This window comes from Numenius arquata, chromosome 1, assembly GCF_964106895.1.
Source record: "Numenius arquata chromosome 1, bNumArq3.hap1.1, whole genome shotgun sequence".
Classification (NCBI taxonomy): domain Eukaryota; kingdom Metazoa; phylum Chordata; class Aves; order Charadriiformes; family Scolopacidae; genus Numenius; species Numenius arquata.
In genome coordinates, this window is record NC_133576.1 from 126,252,127 (window position 1) to 126,275,912 (window position 23,786).

General features: G+C 40.3%; 1 protein-coding gene across 4 annotated transcripts in view; it reads right to left on the reverse strand.

The window, feature by feature from the left end:
• The window catches only part of YAP1 (Yes1 associated transcriptional regulator), a 91,943-nt gene extending 69,422 nt beyond the window's left edge, over positions 1–22,521 (reverse strand). For all 4 annotated transcript variants that reach the window (XM_074144314.1, XM_074144233.1, XM_074169125.1 and 1 more), the window contains exons 1-2: positions 22,201–22,521; positions 19,086–19,333 (exon numbers count right to left, since the gene is read on the reverse strand). In XM_074144314.1, the coding sequence (XP_074000415.1) occupies positions 19,086–19,333; positions 22,201–22,521 (569 nt within the window). The remainder of the gene's footprint in view (positions 1–19,085; positions 19,334–22,200) is intronic.
• Positions 22,522–23,786: the final 1,265 nt, after the last annotated feature.

Consider the following 23,786-nt stretch of genomic DNA (forward strand, 5'->3'; position numbering starts at 1 on the left):
TCCCTTTTTCATGCAGAAATAATCTTTGGTTTCTCCTGCATGGTCTTTGCATTACTTCACTGCAAGTAAACATTTAAGTAGAACAGTATTCCATAAGAATAAATGTACATATTGTCAACAATGAAATTTAAAGATGACATTATCTGGCCTTTATCAAGAAGGTCACATTAGGTGACAGCCATCTCTACTGTTTCCAAATTTTCTTGCTGTTGCTGGAAGGCACATCTGTTTAAATAAAAGGGCACCACTTGAATTTTTTAGCCAGGTTGGACTTGTTTGTGCAAACTAAAATCTGATGAACTAGTAAAAACAACAGCAGGTTGAACTCCAAGTTGTGTGATTTTGATTCGCAAAACCAGTGGAAAGGTTCTAAGGCTTGCAACATCACAGAACATGAAGTTTAGTATGAACTCTATTTAAACAGCTTAACAGACAGAAGACCACGCACACATCCACAAACAACGGAATTGTGTATTATGTAATTATTTTTAGAATCAAACCTACCACAACTTTGAGCTTTGCAATCTTAACTGCTAGTTTCTTCTATGCCACTGACATATTTGCCCAGCAAATAACTACTAATGGACTTATTCAGAGAAGTCAAAGCCAAACCAAAAATGAAGATGTTAAGCACACAGGCTTTCCTTATAAGAAGTTGTTGAATTGCCACAATCAATAGAAATCTACTGGTTGCCCCTGAACAGCATGCTATAACCATTGATTAAAGAAATTTATCCTCTTGATCCTTCCCCTTTTCTTTAAGGAGAAGCCTGACTGTGCTACTCAGTTCCCAGTATGTTTCTCGGAATGAAGCAAAACATAACCTTGGAATTAAAATGGATTCACCAAGTAGAAGCAGATTGAATAAAGAGTTAAAGTGCTAGACTTCTGGTAATCAATCTTAATTTAATACCAAATCATTCACTAAAGAAGGAAGTATTCAGTCTCTAAAACCTGTAAATTGGCTTCAATTAACTGTACAATCAAAGAGCTTGCATCTTGATATAGAGCAGTACTGAAAAAGGAAATTAAAGTCATTAATTTTTACTGTCTCTCTCCTGTTGTTACTGGGTGACATTACCACCAATGGCACATCTTGTGCTACTAGAATGAAAAAAGAGGTCACAACTGAGAGTATAAAAAAAGCACATAACTCAGAAATAGTATTTCTTCCCGCGCTTTATGATTTTTGTCAAACTGGCTAAGCTGCATGAAGTTACTCTGTAAAGACTGTTAAAAATACATTAAATAACTTCAAATTTAAAAAAAAAAAATCCAGAATCAGAACTACAACCTTTAGATCTCAGGCACACCTGATAATTTCTACTTTGAAAGAACAGAAATTTCATGCTATACAAAGTCCTTGACTGGATTTACACAAAATATCTAATATGTTATACCTTTTCATTCCACGGATGTGTCAGTCATTGAAATTCTCTACTGAACATGGAGAATTTTAATGACATTTATTTCTTAAATTGTGTTTTTGTGTTGTAATTCTGACTTCTGGTTAAAATAAAATTGTATACCTTTCGATTTATGTATCTGATACTGGCAAATAAAATGTTCACAGACAAGCTGAATACATCTTTCTGTAATGAACACATACACCAAAACTATTTGCTCTATCATCATATAGTAGGAAAGTTAATTAAAGCATTCAAAGTTTACTTTAGTTTTACACAGCACAGCACTTAAACCAAGCTGGTCAACTGGAAGAACAAGTCATAAATCAAAAAGAAGCTGTGCGTAGCAAGGAACAGCTTCATTTTTTATGCTGGTGTTTGAGATGAACCATAACTACAGTAACTATTTACATAAGGAACAGAGAATAATAAATTTTTAAAAAAGCATTGAACTTTAGAAAGTTTGTAAGATATTGCAGTTTATTCCCACTTTTAAGTGTCTAGCAGAATATCTGAAACAGACAATGGTACAGGCTTGAATTCTTTGTTAGTATCAGTCCCTCCAAGAATAAACCCTGACAAATTCCTTTACTAGCAGACCTGCACCTACATGTTTCTTGTTTTCTTGTTTCCCCACATCAACTCCTGTTGGTCAGACATTCAGGATTCTTCATCATCCTGCTTTGCCTCTGGCAAACGAAACAGCCACCTGTATTTCCTGAGCAAAAAACACAGCACAAAACAAGCCTATCCCTCCTCTTAGAATTCTCTATCAAGCCTAACTTGACTACAGGAAATAAAGCAGTAGTGTGCTAGTTTTGTCACTGAAAAGCATAACACACTGTACTGTATAGGCATGCGATTAACATTTCAAAGTGTCATTACTATTTAAAGCTAAGCTAAATCATTACCTGTTCTATTGCTTTTGTGGAACAACTTTGCTTCAACCCAGGGGAGAAATGAAGCGTTATTTTTCAGTTCCTTTCTATATCACTTTCCTTAAAAGCCCTCCCTCATAGTACCTACTGTATGAGTTTGTACTTTGCTCTACAATTTTGCTGGTAGCTGTTCTTCAAAAACTTCCTTGCAAGCTGTTCAAAAAAAAAAAAAAACAACAAAAAAAAACCAAAAAAACAATCCAGAACCAACAACAAGAAGTCACCAAAACCCAAAACTCTGGTGTGGATACAGTTATGAACAAAATTACATGATTACCCTTTTCTTAATAAAGCTTTCACTTCTTATCATTTATTCTACTAATGCAGAATATCAGAACATCTGAGATTTTCGCTTGCACAGGTGTACTTACAAAATTTTAGAGGACAGACAAGTACATATTCTGTTTTTACCTGGACCAGTAACAGAGTCACAACAGACCCACTACTTAAGAGTTGTGCTGCCCAAGTACACTAGTTTCAGTATTAAATATCCCACTTAACAATAGAACAACTCAGAATATTAATACCTCACTTTAGATCTAAGCCACTCTGCTCTTGTAAAAATGTTTTATTTCTCCATCTTATTTTTAACATGCTATTACTGAGAAGATTGTCATGGGAATATTAAAAATCACTCGTAGGTCAGTCATTAGTTGAGCTCAGTATGTTTTTCTTGTAGTAAGTTTTGAATACCAAGTGTACAAAATCTACATTTGTAAGAAACTAAAATTAATATTCTGATCCCTCATTAAAAGTTGTCTACACTAAGGTATTGATTTTGTGCAGATTTTAAACCCTGTTAAAGGTTTGAACAGGCAGAAACTCTGTTGAGCACTTGGAAGCTTAAAAATTAAACACTTATATGCAGTGACAAAAATCCAAGCTGTCTTCCTCCCAATGGTCTTCCCAAAACTCACAGTATTTCAGATCTTCCAGTTTAGCTAGTTTTTTCATTCTGATAAATCACAATGAAAAAAAAGATTCTATACAAAGGCAACAAAGTTTGGTTAAAAACAGTTTTGTTAGCATTTTATCCACAATATGATAACAGACCATACTGGCTAACAGCTCAATTCAACGCTCAAGATTTTTTTTTTTTTAATTAAAAAAACTAAAACCAAACAAAAAACCCCAAAACCAAAACAAAACCAAAAAAAAAAAAAGAACCATCCAAATAAAACCAACCACAAAACCACCACACACACACACCTTGCTGACTTCAGCTGAATTTAGTTCACATATCAAGTTTGTAACTGCAGCAAAGCCAGGTTTACACATTTTGTTAGAACTTTTTAAAGCCAAGCTCAGACCTTGGAGTACCAGCCACCGAACACATACTGGACCACAGCCAAGTATTATACTTATGCAGCATTAAAGTATGTGGTTTTTCTTTTTATTTTCTTTTTCTTTTTTTTTTTTTTAATTGCCAGCCCAAAGTAACTAAGATGTATGTTGGTGGGATTGGAAGAACAACCATTGTGTCACCCTAGTTCAGTGTCTGTGCAAAAGGAAGGTGGTAACTCTACACAGATGTCTGCAATAAAACTTCTTCAATTTCAGTTTACAAGCCAGACAAACACCAATGATTTTTAACTTTTTTTTCCTCCATATGGCTCATTAAGAACTGCTTTTCCCCATTACTTTATTTGCTGTTTTTGAAGTTCATATTAAGCTATATATATTAATGCATGGTTTTATTTACTAACAACCAAAAACCCCAACAAACACCACCCTGACCAAAAAAACCCCAAAACACTCCAAACCAATGATTTGTTACACCGACTTATCTGTACCACTTCCTGCCCCCCAATGATATACCACATATTCCTAGCAGAAGAGTAACATTTTCTGTTAAAGACAATGAAATAGACCATCTTACACCATGTTTCAGATTACAGAAGCACAGATTTCATTGAATGGAGTAAACAACATGGGAATGCAAATTTAACAACAGAAGAAAACACTGATCGCATATCTACAGGAACTCAAGCACAAGCTTTCTGGGGTGGGTTTTTTTGGTTTTCTGGGGGTTTTTTGTTTGTTTTTTAACCAAATATCTCAAAATACAATTTTAAAGAGTGGAATTTTGTACACTTTTAAAGCTAATTATCTTGAGGACTGCAGTCAATCAGCTCTCTGAATTTTAGATTAAGAACAGCTAATTTTGTTGAGCACCACCATAGCTGCTAGGATGTGGGTAGAGATTAACTGAAAACCCAAAAGGACCGCTTTTCTGGAGGTTCCTAACAGAATCCAGATTCAAGGAAGACAAGAATAAATGTTATGCCTTATTACTGGCTTACTCTTGGAATGACTCCGTTTAATATTCACAATTGAATTGTCTGCAACTAGGAACAGAACAATACTGCTTAAAAACTTGATTCAAGAATTAAAAAGTAACATTTCAATCCCGTTTGTAAAAAATATTTACATCGTCTCTCCTGTAAATGCAGTTTTAACATTCAACTCAGACATTATAAGATTGATCAAAATATTATTTGAGTAAGTCACAGGGTAAGAAAGGGTAAAAACAGGCTGCAGTTAAATCTAAAATATATTTATTGCAGACAGTAAAAAACGCATCAAATCCTGTCTGAAGCTGCCCAGGATAAAGTAATGTAGAATCCACCTATTTGTCCACACAAAATGGTAACAATATCGTTTTGCATTGCAGAGAATTACATAATTACAGAACTGTATAATTACAGAACACCAAAAGTACAAGTATGGGGGATGATTTCATAGACAAGCAGCAATTTCTTCTATTTTGAATAGGACTCTCTGCCATTATGACTTAACATACAGCATATAGATCATTAAAGAAGCCATGTCATGTGCTAGCTGAAATGCGATTGTATCACACATCTAGTAACCCGTCAGAGCTTCAAGCAAGTTGAAATGAATTGCATAAATATGATCACAACAGTAAGCAATAACCTAGGAAAACAGATATACATCAACCAGGCATTCCAGGAAGGCAAGTCCCTGTATGAGTTACTGAACACACACGAGACCATAGAGTACATTTGGACATTTTATTTGATATAAGATGGGACGTGGGATGACACCACACATGACTATCTTATGTATACGAAGCAGACTGAGGGAGTGCTTCTTAATTGCCTTTTTTTATTCCTTAATCCTAAGAAAATCCTATCAAAAGTATGACATTTCATTTTCTTGGCTAGAAGAGAAACTACAGCCCATTTAAAAAGGATAAAGTAATGTAAACTGTCCATCAGGAGTTGCACTACATGTTTTGCTCTGCTGCAGAGAACCATTTTCTGAAGGAGCACATTAAGAGAAGGAACAGAGGCTGTACGATCTCCATCCTTGGAGGTTTTCCAGACTTGGCTAAACACTCACTTCTGACCCGATTTAGCATTGACAACATTCGTGCCTTCAGCAGAAGGCTGGGTGGATGACCAACCTTCACTAAATACTAGGTTGGCTAGATAATAAGGACACCAATGGCTGTGTTTGTGAACTTTGGAGGGGGAGGGGGACACAACACCACACCAAACCAAAACAAAAAAACAACAAAAACCAACCATGTCTAGATCACCTGGTAAATTCATGGCTCTTCAACTTTTCCAGCCAACTTAATATCCTAACAATCCTGAAGCTCCTATGCAGATTTAAGCAACCTTCGCTGCTGGGAGAAGAAAGCTTCCACCAGAACCACTCAAGTTTTTTTAGGACTCAAGACAATTGTCCCTTATTATCCGATTATTTACTGAATGCCACATTTGAAACAACATATTCAATATCACAAAATCACCAGTTACACCTGGCTGACAGTCTTAAACTCACAAATTTGGAGAGGCAATACTTTTCTTTTGGTTACTGAACTGATATGTGGACACAGTGCATGACACAGAAAAATATGGTGTTCAGTATATGGTACTGAGATGCTAGGTGGTAAGGCATAGTATTGACAAAAGCTATTTTGTAGCTAAGCTTAAAAATAGAACATGAAATGACAATTCCAAAACAAGGGTGAGATTGACATTCTTTCAGCACTGCTGGAACCAGGCATATGAAGAAACATAACCTGTCTTCCAAATACCCTGGCACTGCTTACTTCTCTAATGACATATTCATTCAAGTAAAAACCTACATATGTGTGTAGTATCACCCAGTAGATATTTTATTCTAAAAATATATCTCACTTGGATTTTTTTTTAATGGCATCACAACATCATTTTATCACCAGCATACTTCCATTTTGTTGGAGCAGCTCCCAGACAGAAGCCGGAAGCAAGTGCAGAAGACCTTTCCCTTTCAAGGTGAATGCACCAACAGAAGTATTTGCATCCCAAAGTTCATATGGAAGATTCAACTTCAATCATAGCAGGCATTAAGTTTCAGAAACCAATAAGGAAGATCCGATTAGGAATAGCAAGTGTTTAAAAAAAACAAAAACATGCAGCTACAGGATAAGGATAGGTCCTGATACGACATGAACAGTTACTGGTAAAAAATTTAAAAAAGAAAAAAAAAAAAAACCAAACACCAAAAAAACCAAACACCACCAAAACCAGGAGGGAGGAATAATCAGCAGCTTTTGTACCAGAGGTAGGCTCTTGCTCAACTTCCACAGGGGTCTATAGACTAGATCTCTGCAAGAAAAAGAGCAGCAGCATCACAAAGTCTCCCAATGACACAAATTTACTCTTGGTCAACTGCAAATAACTGAATTAAAAAAAAAAATAAAAATAAAAAAAAGAATGAAAGGACAAGCAGCAGAAGGAATAAACTGAGTTTTTTTACCTGATCTTTTTTTTAGACAAAAGGTTCAGAATGGTGAATATTGTAAAACATTCTTAACCTTTCATCTGAAGAACAATAAAAATTGGAAAACGCTTACAGAAAGGCTGCAGGAAAAGCTTCTATCCCAGTAAGATCCAGCAGGTTAAGACTCCTCAAGTTTCAAAAGAGATAATTTCCAGATGAAAAGATACCAATCTCGAGCAGAACCAATACGCATCAACTGTTCATTGTCACTTCCAAAATAAGAACTGGGCACCACTGAATGAAGCTGACGGGAGCCAAGCTTAAAACAGAACAAAGGCGCTTCCTCATGCAGTGGACAGACCACCAGTGAGACTCCTTGCCAAAGGACGCAGCAGATGCCGAAAGTTTCTATGGCCTCAACGGGAGGCAACACAAGTCTCCAAGGACAGTTGGGAGCTGGGAGACTTCTCGGAGAAAATATCACATATGCTTGCCCTGTTCTTTGTCTTTCCAAGATATTTGCTCACGACCACCACTGGCAACAAGATATTGGTCTGGACAGGCACTTGGTTTGAATCAATACGGATAGTTTATAGAGATGCTGCTCACAAGCTCTCTTACAAGGGCAAAGCTGGCAGGGCAAGCAGTTGCTATGTTTTAAAACTGAACATCTTATCAAGAACAGCTGATTAAACCTTAGGAAGAACAGTATAACTACTTCTACTGCCTCCCTACTGCCAATATACCTAATTTCTATCTCCACTTTAACAACACATCATCTTCCAAATTTTTTCCTTCACCTAACCACTATAAGTATACCTTAGATGTACTACACACAAAGATACCTATATGAAGCAAGAGAGCATTATTATCCAATTCTGCAGTTCAGCCTTGCTACATCCACCAAAAGCCAAATATTGGCTTGGTAGGATCCACTAGAGGGATAACAGCTAGGAAATTCTCAGCTGATCTAAAACACTGGGCTAAACAGCCTAATAGCTTTGACAAATAAATGGTTTTTTCTTTAGCAGAAATACTGTCTCGAACAGTATGCAAGTGATATACTAACCTAAATGAAAAGCTACTAGTCCTAATGACGTGCAAATGAAAAGACTGTTTGATGAAGCACAACGCGCCAGTACCAGTTGCTACTGCACTGCAGTCTGTGGATCTTTGCTTAATAAAACCTTTTTCTTTTTGGACTCATGAGTTTGATAAAGTAATTGCTTACAAGAATTTGCATCTTATTTTTCTGCAGCTCGCAAAACAGACAAAAGATTTTCAGCTGGAAGTCAAAAACTGACAGCATCCTATGCAATAAAAGAACATGTACATCTACTTCTTTTACAGAAGGTCTATCTTGCAATTTGACTAAATGAAGAGAGACAAAGTATATGCATATCTACCTACATATGGTAGGTGGGGCTGGGATATTTTAATCAACAGTGGGTATGTAACTGAATGGTTAGTATTCTAAGCTCCCGTAACTTCGTATCACAACTGCAGGTAAGGGCAATAACGATCAAATATCAAATCAAATGACAATCTGTAGAAACTGGAGAGAATCTAGTTATTTCAGTTAGTTATGCAGTAAAAATAACATGCATTAGCAAAATTCTAAGTTTGCTTGTATCTTTCATATAAAAAAATTTACAAAGTTATAGGCAAATTATGTGCAGATCCTGGCAAAGCAAGAAGAATCAGCACAAGGATCTCCTGTATTTCAAAGAAAGCCCATACAAACAAACTAGCTCTGCCTGCACAAAACAAGAGCTCAGTGGCTTCTTGCAAGTATAAAAGACTCCTTCCCATAAATTTATTGACATAAAATTTAACCATTCAAAAACCAGCAATTTTCACTTTATTGCAACTCCCTCAACGTTTTGGTAAGTTAGCTGTTACCTTGGCTTAGACAGTCCTTAAGAAATCCTTTAAATCCTCTCCTCTTTGGTTCAACAGAGACCATTTTAAAAGGGAAAAACTGGGCACAGAGCAGGGTCTATACTCCTACTCCAACAGGACTGCAGAGGGGAGGAATCAATTAAAGTTCACACGCAATCTCCGAGTTGCTCACCATCACAGCATAAACAGGATTAAAATTGTAGCCCTGAGCAAAACCCACACAAATAGTTGCACTAGAAGAAAAAAAAGTTCCCCTTTTGCTTCCCCCCCTCACTATTCCCGTGCAACCTTAAAACCAGAAGTTGGAAAACGGGTACCACAAATATGAAACTGAATTAAGATTGATTTTTCCTGGAGACATTACCACGTAGAACTGACATTTAATTCATTAAGAAAACAACGAACTGTTCAAGTTCCTCAAAAAACCTCTATACTACAAAGCTGATCATGTCAAGACCCATCTAACAGCATAATAAAAAATGGGCACGAATTTGAATTGCAAACTGTTTTTTAAAAGAATGTAATTAAGACTTCCTTTGACCTTGTTAATAGGGATGCTAAAATGTTAATTCTTAACTAACTGTTTATGGTAAGGTCTGTTTCACATTTTCTCTTCCTTATGCCTAGCCAGGGACTAAATTATCAGGATATTGTGAAATATCCAATAGATTTTTTCCAGTTATTAGTCATTTTGGTAATAAAAAAAAACAGAAAGAGAGAACCCCCCCTCACAAGCATACAGATTATAACAGTTCTCCTAATACTACAAATCTGAAAAAGTTCCTGTCCTCTGTTACCTGGTAATTATTTGGTCCTGATATCTTAGGTCTGCTTTAGAATAGTTTCAGAATAAGATTCCCATAAAAAGTTAAAACCTTAAAGTCCAGTTATGAAAGGGAACGCTTACTTCAGTTCAAGTGTTAAATAAGTGACATACACAGATGGAAACTAAGTGTACATGCGTTTAGGGACAAAAGGCAGGAAAATGAAATGCAGCTCTACACTGATGATAACGTATGTATAATTATATTAACAGCAGCGTAACAAAAAGCTCTCAAAAATCTATCCATATACAAACTAGAACGCAGGCAGTTTTAGCTCAGTCAGGCTCATGCATACAAAGCCCTGTAACCATGGAATGTGCTATTCACTGTTTTCATGAAGACTGGAAGTATTTAAAACTTTTTATTGTTCAACAAGTATAATTCATCCTGACCCAGAGATCAGCACAGAAGTCAATGGACACCTAAACTCCAATTAAAGCACAGTATTACTTTTTTTCTACAAACACATTTTTTCACAAATATACAAAAAGTTGGGCACAGAACATCCTTCCAAGTCCTTTCATCTTTTCTTTGTAATGCACTTAAAATGGTCTGACATATAAAAAAAGGCTATCTCATGTCATATCCTTAACTCATGCAAAGCTGGTTACTCTGACAATGACGAAGGTTTTCTAAATAAAAACATAAAAATCACCACTGAATTACATGTGCATTGGATATTTAGATCTACCAACTATATTAACTATACCATCAGCATAGATAGTAAATACGGAAAGAAATTTGTCTTTTACTCTATTTCTCACCATTCTAAAGAGACTATATAAATGTTGGAATGAAATTCACTGCAGAGGACTTGCCAACCAAGCTTTTCAAATAGGAACAAAAAATTTTAAAAAAAAGTGAGATCCTAGGAGAAAACATACCTGCGTTCGTTTTTTTCCTTTACCCAAAGAAATGCATTTTGTCCATACAACCTATACTTGTTTGCTTTCAGACAATGTTTCATTACATCATAAGCATCTAATTTTACAACATATCTGGAAAAGGCAAGAAGTTTACTTAGCATTTCAGTTACAACAAGTAATCAGGAAGGGGAAGGCATCCTTAAAGCAGTAACACTATTTAAATAACTTGCGTAGTACAGACAGACTTCTAACAAAGCTCTCCATAATCAGAACCCACTGGAGATAAACCAGCAATAGCAAATGACCTTTACTTGACTTTCCTATAAAACAGTTCAGCAGAAAAAAACCCTGCTTCACAACCTCAATGTAATAATCAATAACTAAACTTAACCACTAACACTGATCTAAGTTACCAAACAGCATGTCAGAGACTCAACAAAAGGGATCTGATCTTTCACTATGACACAGCAAAGTCTCATTAGTGAAATTAAAGCAAAGTCCAAGACTGTTTTCAAGACAGCTTTGTTTCCTTAGCAACTGGCGTGACTGACAGGCAGTATACTGGTAAAAGTCTTACTTTACAAGGCAGCTTTATATTATTAGCTTGACTTAACCAGCAATTTAGAAAGCCTAGCAATACTTGCCTGAAATACAGCCTGAAGTAACTTAGTTAAAAGCCAAATAAAACACCCGCAGAGTGAATCCCAGAAAACAGACTCTAAGAAGCACTTCAGGAGGCCACGAAACAGCGACACGGCTTAGTCACACCTTTCAAAAACTCCTGTTCTCAAAATAAAAGTCCAGTTTTATTTACCAAAAAATAGCTATTAGATACCATTTTCAAAATAAAGACAAATTTCTCCCATGCTCTAGATTCCTATTTAAATGCTTAACCAAAAAAAAAAAAATATATAATTTAGCTGGTAAATTTCCCAATACAGGTTTATCAAGCTGTTTGTGAGAGTAATTCCTGCCATTACGTGGCATCTATCTGTTAACATTCCAATACACAGTCTCCTCCCAAGAATTTTGTTTCACATTATGCTAACCCCCAGGCTGTCAGATTTCCCCTATAGACAATTCTGGCTTTCTCTTGGGTCAACTACATGGTGTCTTGACCATGTCATAGGGGCACTTGCTACTCACAGAAATCTCCTGTAAATTTCCTGCATTCCACCAAGTGAAATTTTCTTTAGAATTTACAAGAGAAACCGAGTCATTTGAATATTAGGTTTGACATAATCAAGCTCAGTTTGGTTGGGGGAGGGGGGGGGGGGGGGGGGGGGGAGAAAGAAAAAAAAAAAAAAGAAAAAAACACATCTTGAAAGAGGGAACAGTGTTTACACAAATAGTGAAAGACAACGAGTTCCACCATAAATGAGTTTTACTGCATATGTATGCTTGGACTGTATAAACAATAAATGCAAATATGTTGGTATTTATAAAGATACAAGGACACAAAATTAACAGGAGAACTGAGCAGCTATCAGTTTCAAAAGGTTAAGCTAAATCTAATTACATCATCTGAATTTGTTCCCAGCTACAAAGATAAACACATGCAGTGGCCTGGCCACATATAAAAAGAAGAGAAACATCTCTAGTTTTGGTTGACAGCTCTCTATAGCTGTTTACCTCATTTTTGGTTTTTTGGTGGGGTTTTTTTGTGTGTTTTTTTGTTTGTTTGGGTTTTTCCCCCCCTTGGTTGGCTGCCAGGGGAGGTGTCCAGTCTTAATCAAGAGCCTGAAAGAAACTGCTTGTAGTCAATATCAGACTAGTTTTAACAGTTAGGATCTTGTATCTCAACCCTGAGTAACACATCTTGCTCTCCTGGGCATCACCCAGTAACTGCTTATGTCTGATACAGGAAAATGTTTCCTCAGGAGCAAACTAGGAACTTTGCTTTTTAATTTCACATGTGACTCAACTTAGGTCCCACAGTTAAATATTTCAGCATTCCCAGTGCTAATAAGTTACTTTCTCTGTAAGCCTACTGTAAAAACGCATAAACTAACTGAAAAATCTACTTTACTTGTTCTGTGTCAGCTTTTAAAAATTTGCAGCTGTTGTGCCACAATTGCAGAGGGAAACTGAGCAAACTATAAATGGAGGTTTTATATTTGGAATTTTAAAGCTACTGTGTTTTTTTCTTTATTTCCAGAAAAGGAAAGCTAAGAGATTAATCTTGTAAAAGTAGGTATGATTTTACCCACATAGGTCACCGATCAGTTCAATTGCATTTTACCCATTAGAAGTATTTTTTGCAAAAACTGGTGGGATAGTGCCTGTCTTAACTTTCATGGGAACTTTCAAATTAATATCCTCTTATTATTTTACTGATTTCTATCAAGTAGAAATTTCCATGATGTGACTGATGGGTTACAGATTACCCTATGCTACAAACCAGACGAGTACTAAAAAAAAAAACACAACTATAATTCTTTGCCATCTTCGACACACAGAAGAAAGGCAAAAGGATAAGAGAGTCCAGAAGACACTCCTCTTGATTTATATCAAATTCTTGTTTGTCTTTAGAAGAGGTCAGGACCTGAGAAAACAGAAGTGGTTCCATAGCAATGTAATTGCTCCCACAGAGCTTGACACTACTACTTTTAACCAAATATAACACGACAAAATCTTTAACAAGCAGAATTGCAGAAGCATCTTTTTAAAACGTGAAATTCCGTAAGCCTGCATCAGAAGCCTCTTCTTATTACTGATCACAGAGACTCTAAGATTTCTCATTATAAAAGGTTAGTTAACAAAGATCTCAGTTACAATTATAGCTTTCAACATCATACGAAGTTTTCAGACCACAGTAAGATAAAATCAATCTCAAGCATTGCTATAAAACGGTATTAGGCATTTAAAGCACATAAACCAAAACCACACCAGTGTTCTCAACAGCTAAAGCAGAAATAATTTTGACCAATTCCATAAGGGAAGTTGAAAGGTTTAGTTATATGTTTGCTACTTGAAATAACTGTATGTTTCTTCCTTAACGAACATCGCATTAATACAACCTTATTTTTCTGAGTATGCTACTGCTTTCTCTCTCCATTGCACGTATATTCAGATCCTATTTAGATTTCTAAGAATTTTATTCACATTGTACTTTCTACAGCCGGCCTATGCTTCCCTACAGTATTTGAAGCTCTCAGTAGAGGTTTAATCCAGCCCTCTTTAGAGTTTATGGAAAGATTTCAATAGGTACCAAGTCAGACACTACAAAGCACAAAAATAATTTTTATGAGAGATATATTGAAAGGCAAAACCTGTGGGAGGAAGAAAGGTACAGATCAACAACCGATTTAAAGAAAAAGGGGAAGGGAGGGGAAATAAAATCATCAGAGATAGTTGTAAGTTAATATTCAAATTAACTGCCCCAGATCCTATATTTTTCCCTAGTGCTATTTTCTTCTGAAGATAATAAGTGCCAATATGCTTAGAAACAAAAGGAAAATACATTAGAGAAAACACAAGGCATGTTTTTGGTTTACCTGAAATCACATATATTAAACTGGTTTTGGAATAGTCTTGTAAAATCACCTTGTATGGCAGTGTACTGAATGTGTGGATATCATCGTTTGCAATTTTTCTTATGCAAAACAAAACTAAACACAAGCCAAGCACCGACTGCCATTGCTTTCACTGATGCCCACCCACTAAGTTGGCTGCAAGTTCTCCCAGTTCAGAGGGCTGAAGATGTACTTTCATCCTCCCATCTCAGTCTCAGAGTGAACACAAATAAGGCAGCTTTGCCCTTATTCTTCCTCTGCCCTTTTAAAGACACAGAAATCTTTAGTACAACTGCAAATTCAAAATAGTTTGTATCATCGTTCTTTCGCAGGACTCTTCAAGTAAGGGGTAGAAGGGAAGATACACGCTTTGTAGTACTATGACTGTCTTCCAAGACAAACAAAAAAATAAAAAATTCTGAAGTTGCCAAAACACAGCATGCTTTAGTTCAGAAGTGTTTTAACTAGTATTTCTTTCCTTCAGCTCTGTTCTGAAACTGAGTACCCATTTTTCCCTGCACAAATTTCCTTGCTTTTTTTTTAGATCATTGATCTTATGTATATTCTCATGAACACTCAGAAATCATCACTATAAAAATGATATTAATTTGACATATATATAATATATATAGTAAATATAATTTAGCAAGCAGAAACATCTTCAACTGCTTTTTAGTATAAAAAGCATGAGAAGTGGACAAACCCATCCAAAGCAGTAGTTGCAGTTTTAGTTTCCAACAATACAGCTCTTTTAATGACAAACTAGCCTGAACGATAGAGCCATAAACACAAGGACTCACATTATCTGATTATTCTGAATGCACATTTCTCTAGTAAATTAAGGTATTCAATAAAATATACAAATGTGGCAGCAGTTTTTCCAATAAACATCTTCTGTCCTGGAAGACTAAGATTAATTTGGTGGGGTGAGAAGGAGAGGAGGAGGAGGAAAGCAGATGATACTGGTGTAGTGGGTGGTTCCTCAGTCAGGGACAAAAACGGGATGCAAGAGAAATCTAACAGCGTTGCTGAATACTTTCACATGTGATGGGGCGGGGGGGGAGCATAGCTACAAACTTCCCTGTTATCTTAAAACAGTTTGGTTTCATAACATCCAAAGCCATATATCTGTATCCTATGTATAGGAAATGTGTATCAGCCATCCATTTTTAAGGTTTCTGCCAGATGGGTAAACACCTCAAACACACCCACAGATACTAATGAAAACCACCTTGGCCTCCTTCAGGAAGTCATTCAACACTTCACAGAAAAAAAATAGGAAGTTGTTGATAAACTGCTTGCAAGAACTACTTCCTGTAGGAAAAAATAATTACAAGACTTATTTGCTAGACAATCAGTTAACTTTTCCTCACACTATGAAACGAGAAGTGGTATTACACAAGTTTTGTAAGAAGAAAAAGCATAATGCTAAGTTAAAACGATACAAAAGGAATTCTAAGAATGAGAAAAACTTATTTTTTCTTTCTGCAAGTTGTTGTCTGCTGCTCCCACGGCATATTATCTTTTGCCTAGAGAGCGATCTCCTATCTTTCTCCGTAGTTCACTGCAATGTCAACCAGCAGCTGGCTAACAGGAAGCGGTTAAAAAGCACTGCAGTTGACATCGCCACACAAACCACGCCAGTCCTCGCTACTGCCTGTTTCAGAATGGGCCAAAGCAATGCTGAGATGACTCAGACATGACCACTTACTAACCAGGCAAGTCTTCTGAGTTCTGTTTAAGTAGCTGTTTCAGTAAAAAGTAGTATTAGTTTTACCAGCTGTATAGCAAATATGTCTGAACTCACAGACCAAAATTATCTGCATTTTCTCTAACGGAAAATTATACTCGGGAGTCCTACTCATAACAGTGCGATGAACGCTTATGAGTGGAACTCTAGCAAATCATATGTTGGGCATTCACACATAAAGGGGTCCATTTATCTAGACGACAGACAAATTTACAAGAGTAGTTCTGGTTCAGACCCTAAGCTGCCACTTTAACCTTCCTTTAGTATGCATGGATAAATGTGCAGTGCATATATAAAATACCTGGCCAAATAACTCTGTGCATCTATCTATATATACAGACAGGTATTTTCTCTCCCACACACACTATTTTCATTTCTTTGTGCAAACTACTACCTTTACAGTGCTTGACTCATTGATTAGTGAAAGTGACTGTGTTCCGGACTGTATTAAGTACGGTACTCAATTTTATATTATTCTGTTTGCACCGTAGTATATTATGATAACTATAACCATAAGGCTTACTGACATCTGGAAAAAATCTAATAGTGTTACCTATTCTGCAAAGATCTTTCTAGAGCCTGATTACCAGACTGTTCATGGAGTGGCTACAGAACAGAGCAAATGGAAAGAAAGAGCAATGCAGCCAATCCAACAAAAAAGCTGAATACTTTGAATAGACACCAAAAATCTGCATATGGTAGAAGGAACCACATTAAATGTATTTAGCACCAGGAATCTTAGTACTCACACTTCCAGCAAATGTTTAAGGTATAGACAAGATGTGAGTTTTAATGGGCTGTAAGTACGAGATAGAACTTATCACTCAACACTGAAAAAAGCTTCTGAAATACAAAGTTGCTATTCAAAAATAATTCTAAGATTTCTTTGGATTTCCTAACATACAATGCAAACATTTTGCTAGTGCTTGAAGTGTTTTTTTCACAAGTCTTCACGAACTCCAATGAAGTTGGTGGATCTCACCTGTAGATAGTATTAAAACAACATTTTAGGAATAACAAATGTTCTTCAAGTGTGAACAGAGCCTTCAGAACTGTCCTCATTAGACTCTCCCATACCACACCATCACCCAAGGAAAGCCAAAAGAAAACAGCCCATTAAGCTGTTTAAAATCTCCCAAGGTCAGCATGTGACCCAGCAGGGAGAGGTTCAAAAAGTACAGCCTTTATTTTTCTTCCTAACAACCTGGTTTGTTTCCACTCCTTTCCCCTTCAAGACACATCCTTCACAGCTAGCAGCTCTTTCAATCATTTACTTTGGATGTCTGCTTGAGAACAAACGATCTTGCTCATGCAGATGAGTTTGCCAGACTTGTGTGTACTTTCCAGTCTCAGGCTCTTTATTGTTCTTGCTGAAACCTGACCCTTTGAAATGGATACCAGGACACCAAGAAAGGACAAAAAAACTTGCAGGAAAAAAAAAAAAAAGGAAAAGATTTTTTGTGGTAATAATGAAACTGCAGAAAAGCTTTCCACGAACAAATCTTTCACTCTGATTTCACCTGAATGAGCATAATTTAAAAAAAAATCTATTATAAGAGTATGAAAACATTTTGCATCTCTTAAACAGTTTTATTTTCTGCAAAATGTACAGCATTATCAAAACCAAACACTTCCGACAGTAAAACTTAAAAATCAAATATCTATTTTTCACATTTCATAAGCTGCTCTTTAAGAGCTCTCACTAGCAGAGTCAAAACAAAGTTTGCTTTTCATTTCAAAACTCAGCCTGTGCTTTCCTCAAGGTCCAATGAGCTACAGTTCTCAAATGGCATAAACTTACACAGTTCCAAAAAATTTCTATTTGTTCCCACTGAAGAGTTCACATTCTAGAATATGCCGATTTGTTAAACTTCACCAAAGAAAATATCACATCTTCAGGATCTATAGCTAATGCTCATTTTTGCATTCCTAATACAGAATGATTGTTTTAAAAAAGTAACCTTTAGGCTCAAATAATGTCAGACAACTCCTGTAGCCTCTTTTTGGCTAATTTCTCTGTGTGGAAACATCATTGCTATAGGAACAAGGAACAGTTTTAAGAAGTTCTGCAAGTTCCATTTTTCTTGTGGACAATGTAGATTTGTTCCCGAAGCTACAAAATCAACTACTTCTATCAAATGCACATATTAATGACAATGTTTTAGCAAGAAAGGTAGGGATAAAGATGTTTTTCTTGGCTGAAACAAGTTTTGCATAAACAACACACTGTGCTGCCCCTCCCCTCTCCCAGCCCTGAAAATAACATATAATAGTTATTTAGAGACTTGCAGTTAAATAAAATGTTCAAAATACAGTCAAAATCTTTGAGGGCCAATTATGCGTCTTGGTGGGCACACTTTCGGAAAGAAGGATAAGCTCCTGCTGTTTTAGAAAACTACGCAGCACAAAAGCAAATGCTCCCTGATGGATTAGGTGTCGGATGGCTGGCATGTGTAACCTCCCTTCAGTTACAGAAAAGGTGATACCAATTTCACTGTGTGAAAAAGCTACAAGTTGTAGGAACAAGAAACAATGTTACACATTCTGCAATTTCCCTTTCACTGCAGGGAATGTGGATGAGTTAAGAGTTACAGACCCAAATGCTGCAATCACATAGATTAATTTCCTCATGAGTAGAGAGCAGACAAAAATGTTTTGATTGCACACTTACACAATTGTTCTTATTAAAAGAATAAGAACTCCTGATATATTCTCACTACAACAGTTTCTAAAGTTACTCTGTATTTTTAGATCTGTATCATAAAAATGAGGTTAAAATGTATTTTGACCTGCATGAGAACTCTGGCAAGATTCAGCAAATCCAAAAGTCACGTTGTTTAAAAATCACTATGTGCATTTCGCTGATTTTTAGTATACAATATAATGGATAACAGTCTTCAGCTAAGATTAAGACAGGATAAACATTCAGAGTATTATACAGTTTTCAGAAACAGCAGAGAGTTGCGATGGGAGAAATACCGGAATGGCAGGATCTCCTACTTAAAATCAGGAGCATATTTTAAAAATATCTATTTTAAACACAATGAAATTTACTAAAATTCAAAAAAAAACCCCACAAAACAAACACACAAAACCAAACAAAAACCCCACCAAAGATACAGCTAACTGAAAGTAAGTTTTACTTACTTAAGAAAGTATCTCTGTCCAGATGGTGTCTTAGCCATCTCCCAACCTGGTGGCAAAGGTACATCATCAGGGATCTCAAATGAAGACTGGCGGAGATGTTGAGAAGATGGAGCCCCAGGTCCAGTCACTACTCCAGAGGGTGTAAGTGTCCCTGGAGAAACGGCTCCCAGCTGCAGCGATGCTGGAGAGGAATGAGCTCGGACATGTTGGGGAGTCAGGGCGCCTGCTGTCCCTGCATCAGTGCTGGCCTGCCAGGAGTGAAATTATTCCCATTAAGATTCTTACATTTCAGCAGAAATGCAGCTGTCAAAAGATATTTCACTTTAAATGAATCTTTCAGAAGAGATTCTAAAGTTAGTAATTCTAAAGTTCTCGTTATTTTCCCGTTGTTACTGTGCAAGAGAGCCTCCAAGTAGGTTGGTTAATTAGCATCACAAAAGCCCTTGTATAAGTCAAGAAATATTAACTATAAGTAAGCGCTAAGTGACTTCAGTTTTATTTTGAAAAGTAAAGTTTTACTCCTTGGTGCAGGGTTAAGAAAAAGACACGCCTGCAGGTCAGCAGACCTCATACAGTGTATTGCATGGTTCATTACTGGACTGCACCCACCCATTCCCATCGCACCCACTTTCTGCTGGAAGAGTTAATTTCCCATTCTCCTTTTGAAATGGGGGTGTGGGGGTGCAAGGACACCCACACAAACACCCTCTGCAGGGGTTTAAAGGATTACACAAGGAAAAAAGCAACAAAGAAATGCCAACTGACAGCAGTGAGCTCTGACAGAGGAAGAGCCCTTTCAATCAACCATAATAAAAACCCTATACAACAAGACTGAACACAAAATTTCCTAACCCACACACAAACTGCACTTTAAGAGTATCAGAAGCTTATGAAGAGTCTTGCTCATGATTTATCCAAAGCAAAGCTTTAGCAAACTGTTGAACCAGTCAATCAGAAATGACTCATGAAACCAGTCAGAAGTACACAGAACTTCTTGGTCACAAGTAAATACGTGTCCACCATGAAACAGAAAAAGCAGCTCTGAAAACTGGATTAAAGTAATATTGACCTTTTTTTATAGATATTTACCAATTAGTTGATTTTGTAGATACACCAGAAGAACATAGGCACTTGTAATAAGATGCACCATCAGCCCTTGCCACACCTCCCTACACAACGTATTGCACCATACACGGGGCCTCCCACTTATATGCTCTTATGGAGACTGACAATTCTGTTTCACTACATCTGTGTGCAAGCACACGGGAAGTTTCATCTATTAAACTGGAAATGAATTAGCTTACATTTAAACAAAACAGGCAAGCTGCAAATCAACTGAATTTGAGGCATTTTAATTCTTGAGAAGCAGGAAGAATTACAGAAACCTAATGCCTTTTTTGTTAAAACACAATATTTTTGTGGGACAGGTAAACAGAAACGAAAATGAAAACAGTCTTATTTTAAAAGACAGTCCACAATGAAGCAACTGATTCTCTGGCTTTACCTGGATTCCAAGTTTATGTTTTAGGAACCACCGACTGGCACAAGGTGATCCGACTAAATATGCATTACAAATGAAGAGTAACATACTCAAGCAAGATAACGTTAAGCTTAAAAGTACAAGTTGCAGGAACGTCACACACATTAAGTGCATTTCAAAGGCGATAGCTATTTAACCGCAGATACTGCATTTAACAGGACACAGCACCAAGTGTTAGCTGGATGTATCCCACTTCACACTAGTGCACAACGGAACTGTGATAAGATTTACACAACTATACATAATAACCTTATTCCTCGCTGGATTTCAGCATGTTATTAAAGGTCTGCAAGTCAGAAGCCAGCAAACCTACAGAAGCAGCTCAGCCCCACCCCTTTCTATTTTCTTTTCAGTCTTGCAAAATGAAGGCCAGACTGATTTTTCGAGTATTTGGAAAATGAATTAACTCCTAGGCTGAGAGAGTACGTGCCAAGGTTCAGCCTGGAGTAAACTTCTGAGGCCAAGTTATAAATCCTTCAAAACAGAAGTTTAATAATGGAAATGTTGACAGACCCTTAACAACAAGAGTAGCAGGCACCAGTACACAGAGCGAGTTTCACTCCTACTGGCTGCACAGATAAAGTGACAATAGCCAATAATAAAACCTCTTTTACAGCTTAGCAACAAAGTTCATTACTTAATAAAACACTCGAGTCGGCACAGCCTCCTTCCAAAAAAATTGGGAGCAGCAGCCTACACGTTAACTTTCCGTCGTATTCGCACCAACGTTTCGGTCTTGGCGCAAAAGTCACCCTGCTCTACGACCAAACGCTGCCGGAGGCCCCGCATCCCCCCCACCCCCGCCCGGCCCCGCATCCCCCCCCTCCCCCGGGCCGGCCCTGCCCCGCAACCCACCCCCCGGCCCCGGGAGGTCCCACCTCACACACCGGCCCTGCCCCCGCTGCCCGTCGGGCGCTCGGAGCCGGAGGGCGGCTGGGGAATGAACTTCTGAAGAGTGCGGGGGGTGGGGTGAGGGGGGTGGTGGGGTTCATCCCACTCAACCCAGCGATGAAATGGTGGAAGAGCTACATCCATGTTGTTTGATACGCGGGGGGAGGGAGTCTGGCACACCCTCGTTACCCCCCTCGACAGACCCCAGAGCGAAATCCCTCCGGTTTTCACTTAAGTTTTTGAAGTCCGTCCGTGTCCCCCCTCCGCCTTCCCGGCGAGGCCGAGCGAGCGGCCGCGGGTCCCCCCGCGGAGCGGATGTGGAGACCGAGGCCCCGCCGGGGACGGGGACGGGGCCAACGGCCGCCGCGGCGCCGGCTCCCCTCAGCGCCCCGGGGCGAGAGGCCGCGCGGCGCCCCCCCCCCCCCCCCCCCAGGGGAAGAAATGGGGACGGGAGAGGAGGAAGGCGAGGAAGGCAGCGAGCGCCCCGGCAGCCCCCGCCGGGCGCCCCCCGCCCCGCTCAGCCCCGCGGAGGGCGGATTCCCGCCCCGGCCCCTTCCCCCACACGCCTCCCCCGGGAGGAGCTCGACGGCGGCGGCGGGGAGGGAGGAAGGGGGAGCGCCGGGCCGGGCCGCCCCCCGCCTCCCTCCCGCCCGCCCGCGGCGCTGCCGCCCTCTCCCCCCTCACCTGGCGGGAGTGGGCCTTGGGCTCGGGCGGCTTGAAGAAGGAGTCGGGCAGTTTCCGAAGCCGCATGGGCAGCGTGTGGGGCACGTTGGCGCCCTTGGGGTTCATCACGGCGTTGAACAGCGCCTCCAAGTCGGTCTCCGAGTCGCCCCGCACATGGACGATCTGGTGCCCCGCCGGAGGGGGCCCCGCGCCGGGGGGCTGCGCCGCGCCGGCCGGGGCTCCCGACACCGCGCCCGGGGGCTGCTGCGGCGGCGGCTGCTGCGAGGCCGGGGGCTGCGTCGCCTGCGGCGGCTGCTGCGGTTGAGGCTGCCCGGGATCCATGGCTCCGTCGGGACCCCCCGGCGCTTCCCTGGCGGGGCTCGGCGGCTCAGAGCCCGGATTTCCAGCCCCGCATGCCCCGCTCCCCGGGCCGCGGCTCGTCCTGCTGTCGCCGGTGCTTCTCGCCCCTCGGCAGGGAAACCGACCCGGCCGCAGCAACTGGCAAAACAACTCTGACCGTGCGGCGCTTCCCCGAGCCCGGCCCAGCCCGGCCGGCGCCTCTGTCCCGGCGGCGGAAACTAACTCACACAACACTCCAAACAAAAGTTCGGAGTTACGCCCGCCCGAATCACTCTCCGCCGCCGGCCCCGCCCCTTCTGAGCCCGCCCGCACCGTATCCGACCCAGGCAGCCTGCGCCGCGCAGCTCTCCTGTCTGCGCCCGCCCGCACCGCCTCCCGCTCCAGGGGCGCCCGGCGCTGGGGGTACCCGATCCCCTTCGACCCCCCACTGCGCGCGGCCCCCAGTCGCCTCACGCCTCGGCTCGCCGTTCCCCCCGACCCTCCTTTGCGCGCCCGCCCGCACCTCTCCCGACTCCCGCCCGCCCGCCTTCGCCTGCTATGGAGCGGCGGCGCCAACCAGAACTTTTATTTTTCCCTCCCCGAACTTGTATCCCGACTTCCAGGCGGCCGCGGCCGCGCTCCCCGCCCCCCGCCGGGCAGCGGCTGCGCCCCCACCCGCGGGGCCTGAGGGGCCTCGTCCGGGACACCCCCGCAGTCCACTGCCGCAGCCGGGGCGGCGGTGGGGCCCGGCCCTTCCCGGTGCGAGGAGGAGGCCGGGCCCGGCCCGCCGGCCCTTTTGCCCTCGCCTCACCTGGCGGTGGCGGGGCGGCCTGCGGGGGAGGGAGCGGGGCTGGGGGCGAGCGGCGATGGAGCTCGGTCGGTGCGGGCCGGGCCGGGCCGCCTGAGGAAGAGATTTCACTGAGTCCGGAGCCTCCCCCGGCATTTTCGCGTCGTGGATCTGAAAAGCCGGTTCATAACGAGACATATAGAGAAATACCTTTTATTAGATTAAACGGGTGAGGGAACGGGGGGCAAAACTGCCAAGAGATCAGCTTCACGAAGTGTGCCTTTTAAATACAGAAAAAACTTTTTAAAAAACAAAACAAAACAAAAAACCACAGAGTAACATCGAGGTGAGCCTGGAGCCATTCGGAGCCTGTCGTGGAGGCGCACGGCCTCCCTCGTAAGAAAACTCGGCAACTTCTGCCCGAACGGGCGCAGCGAGGAGGCCGCCCCACGATAAAGCTGGAGCACGGCCAGGTTCATAA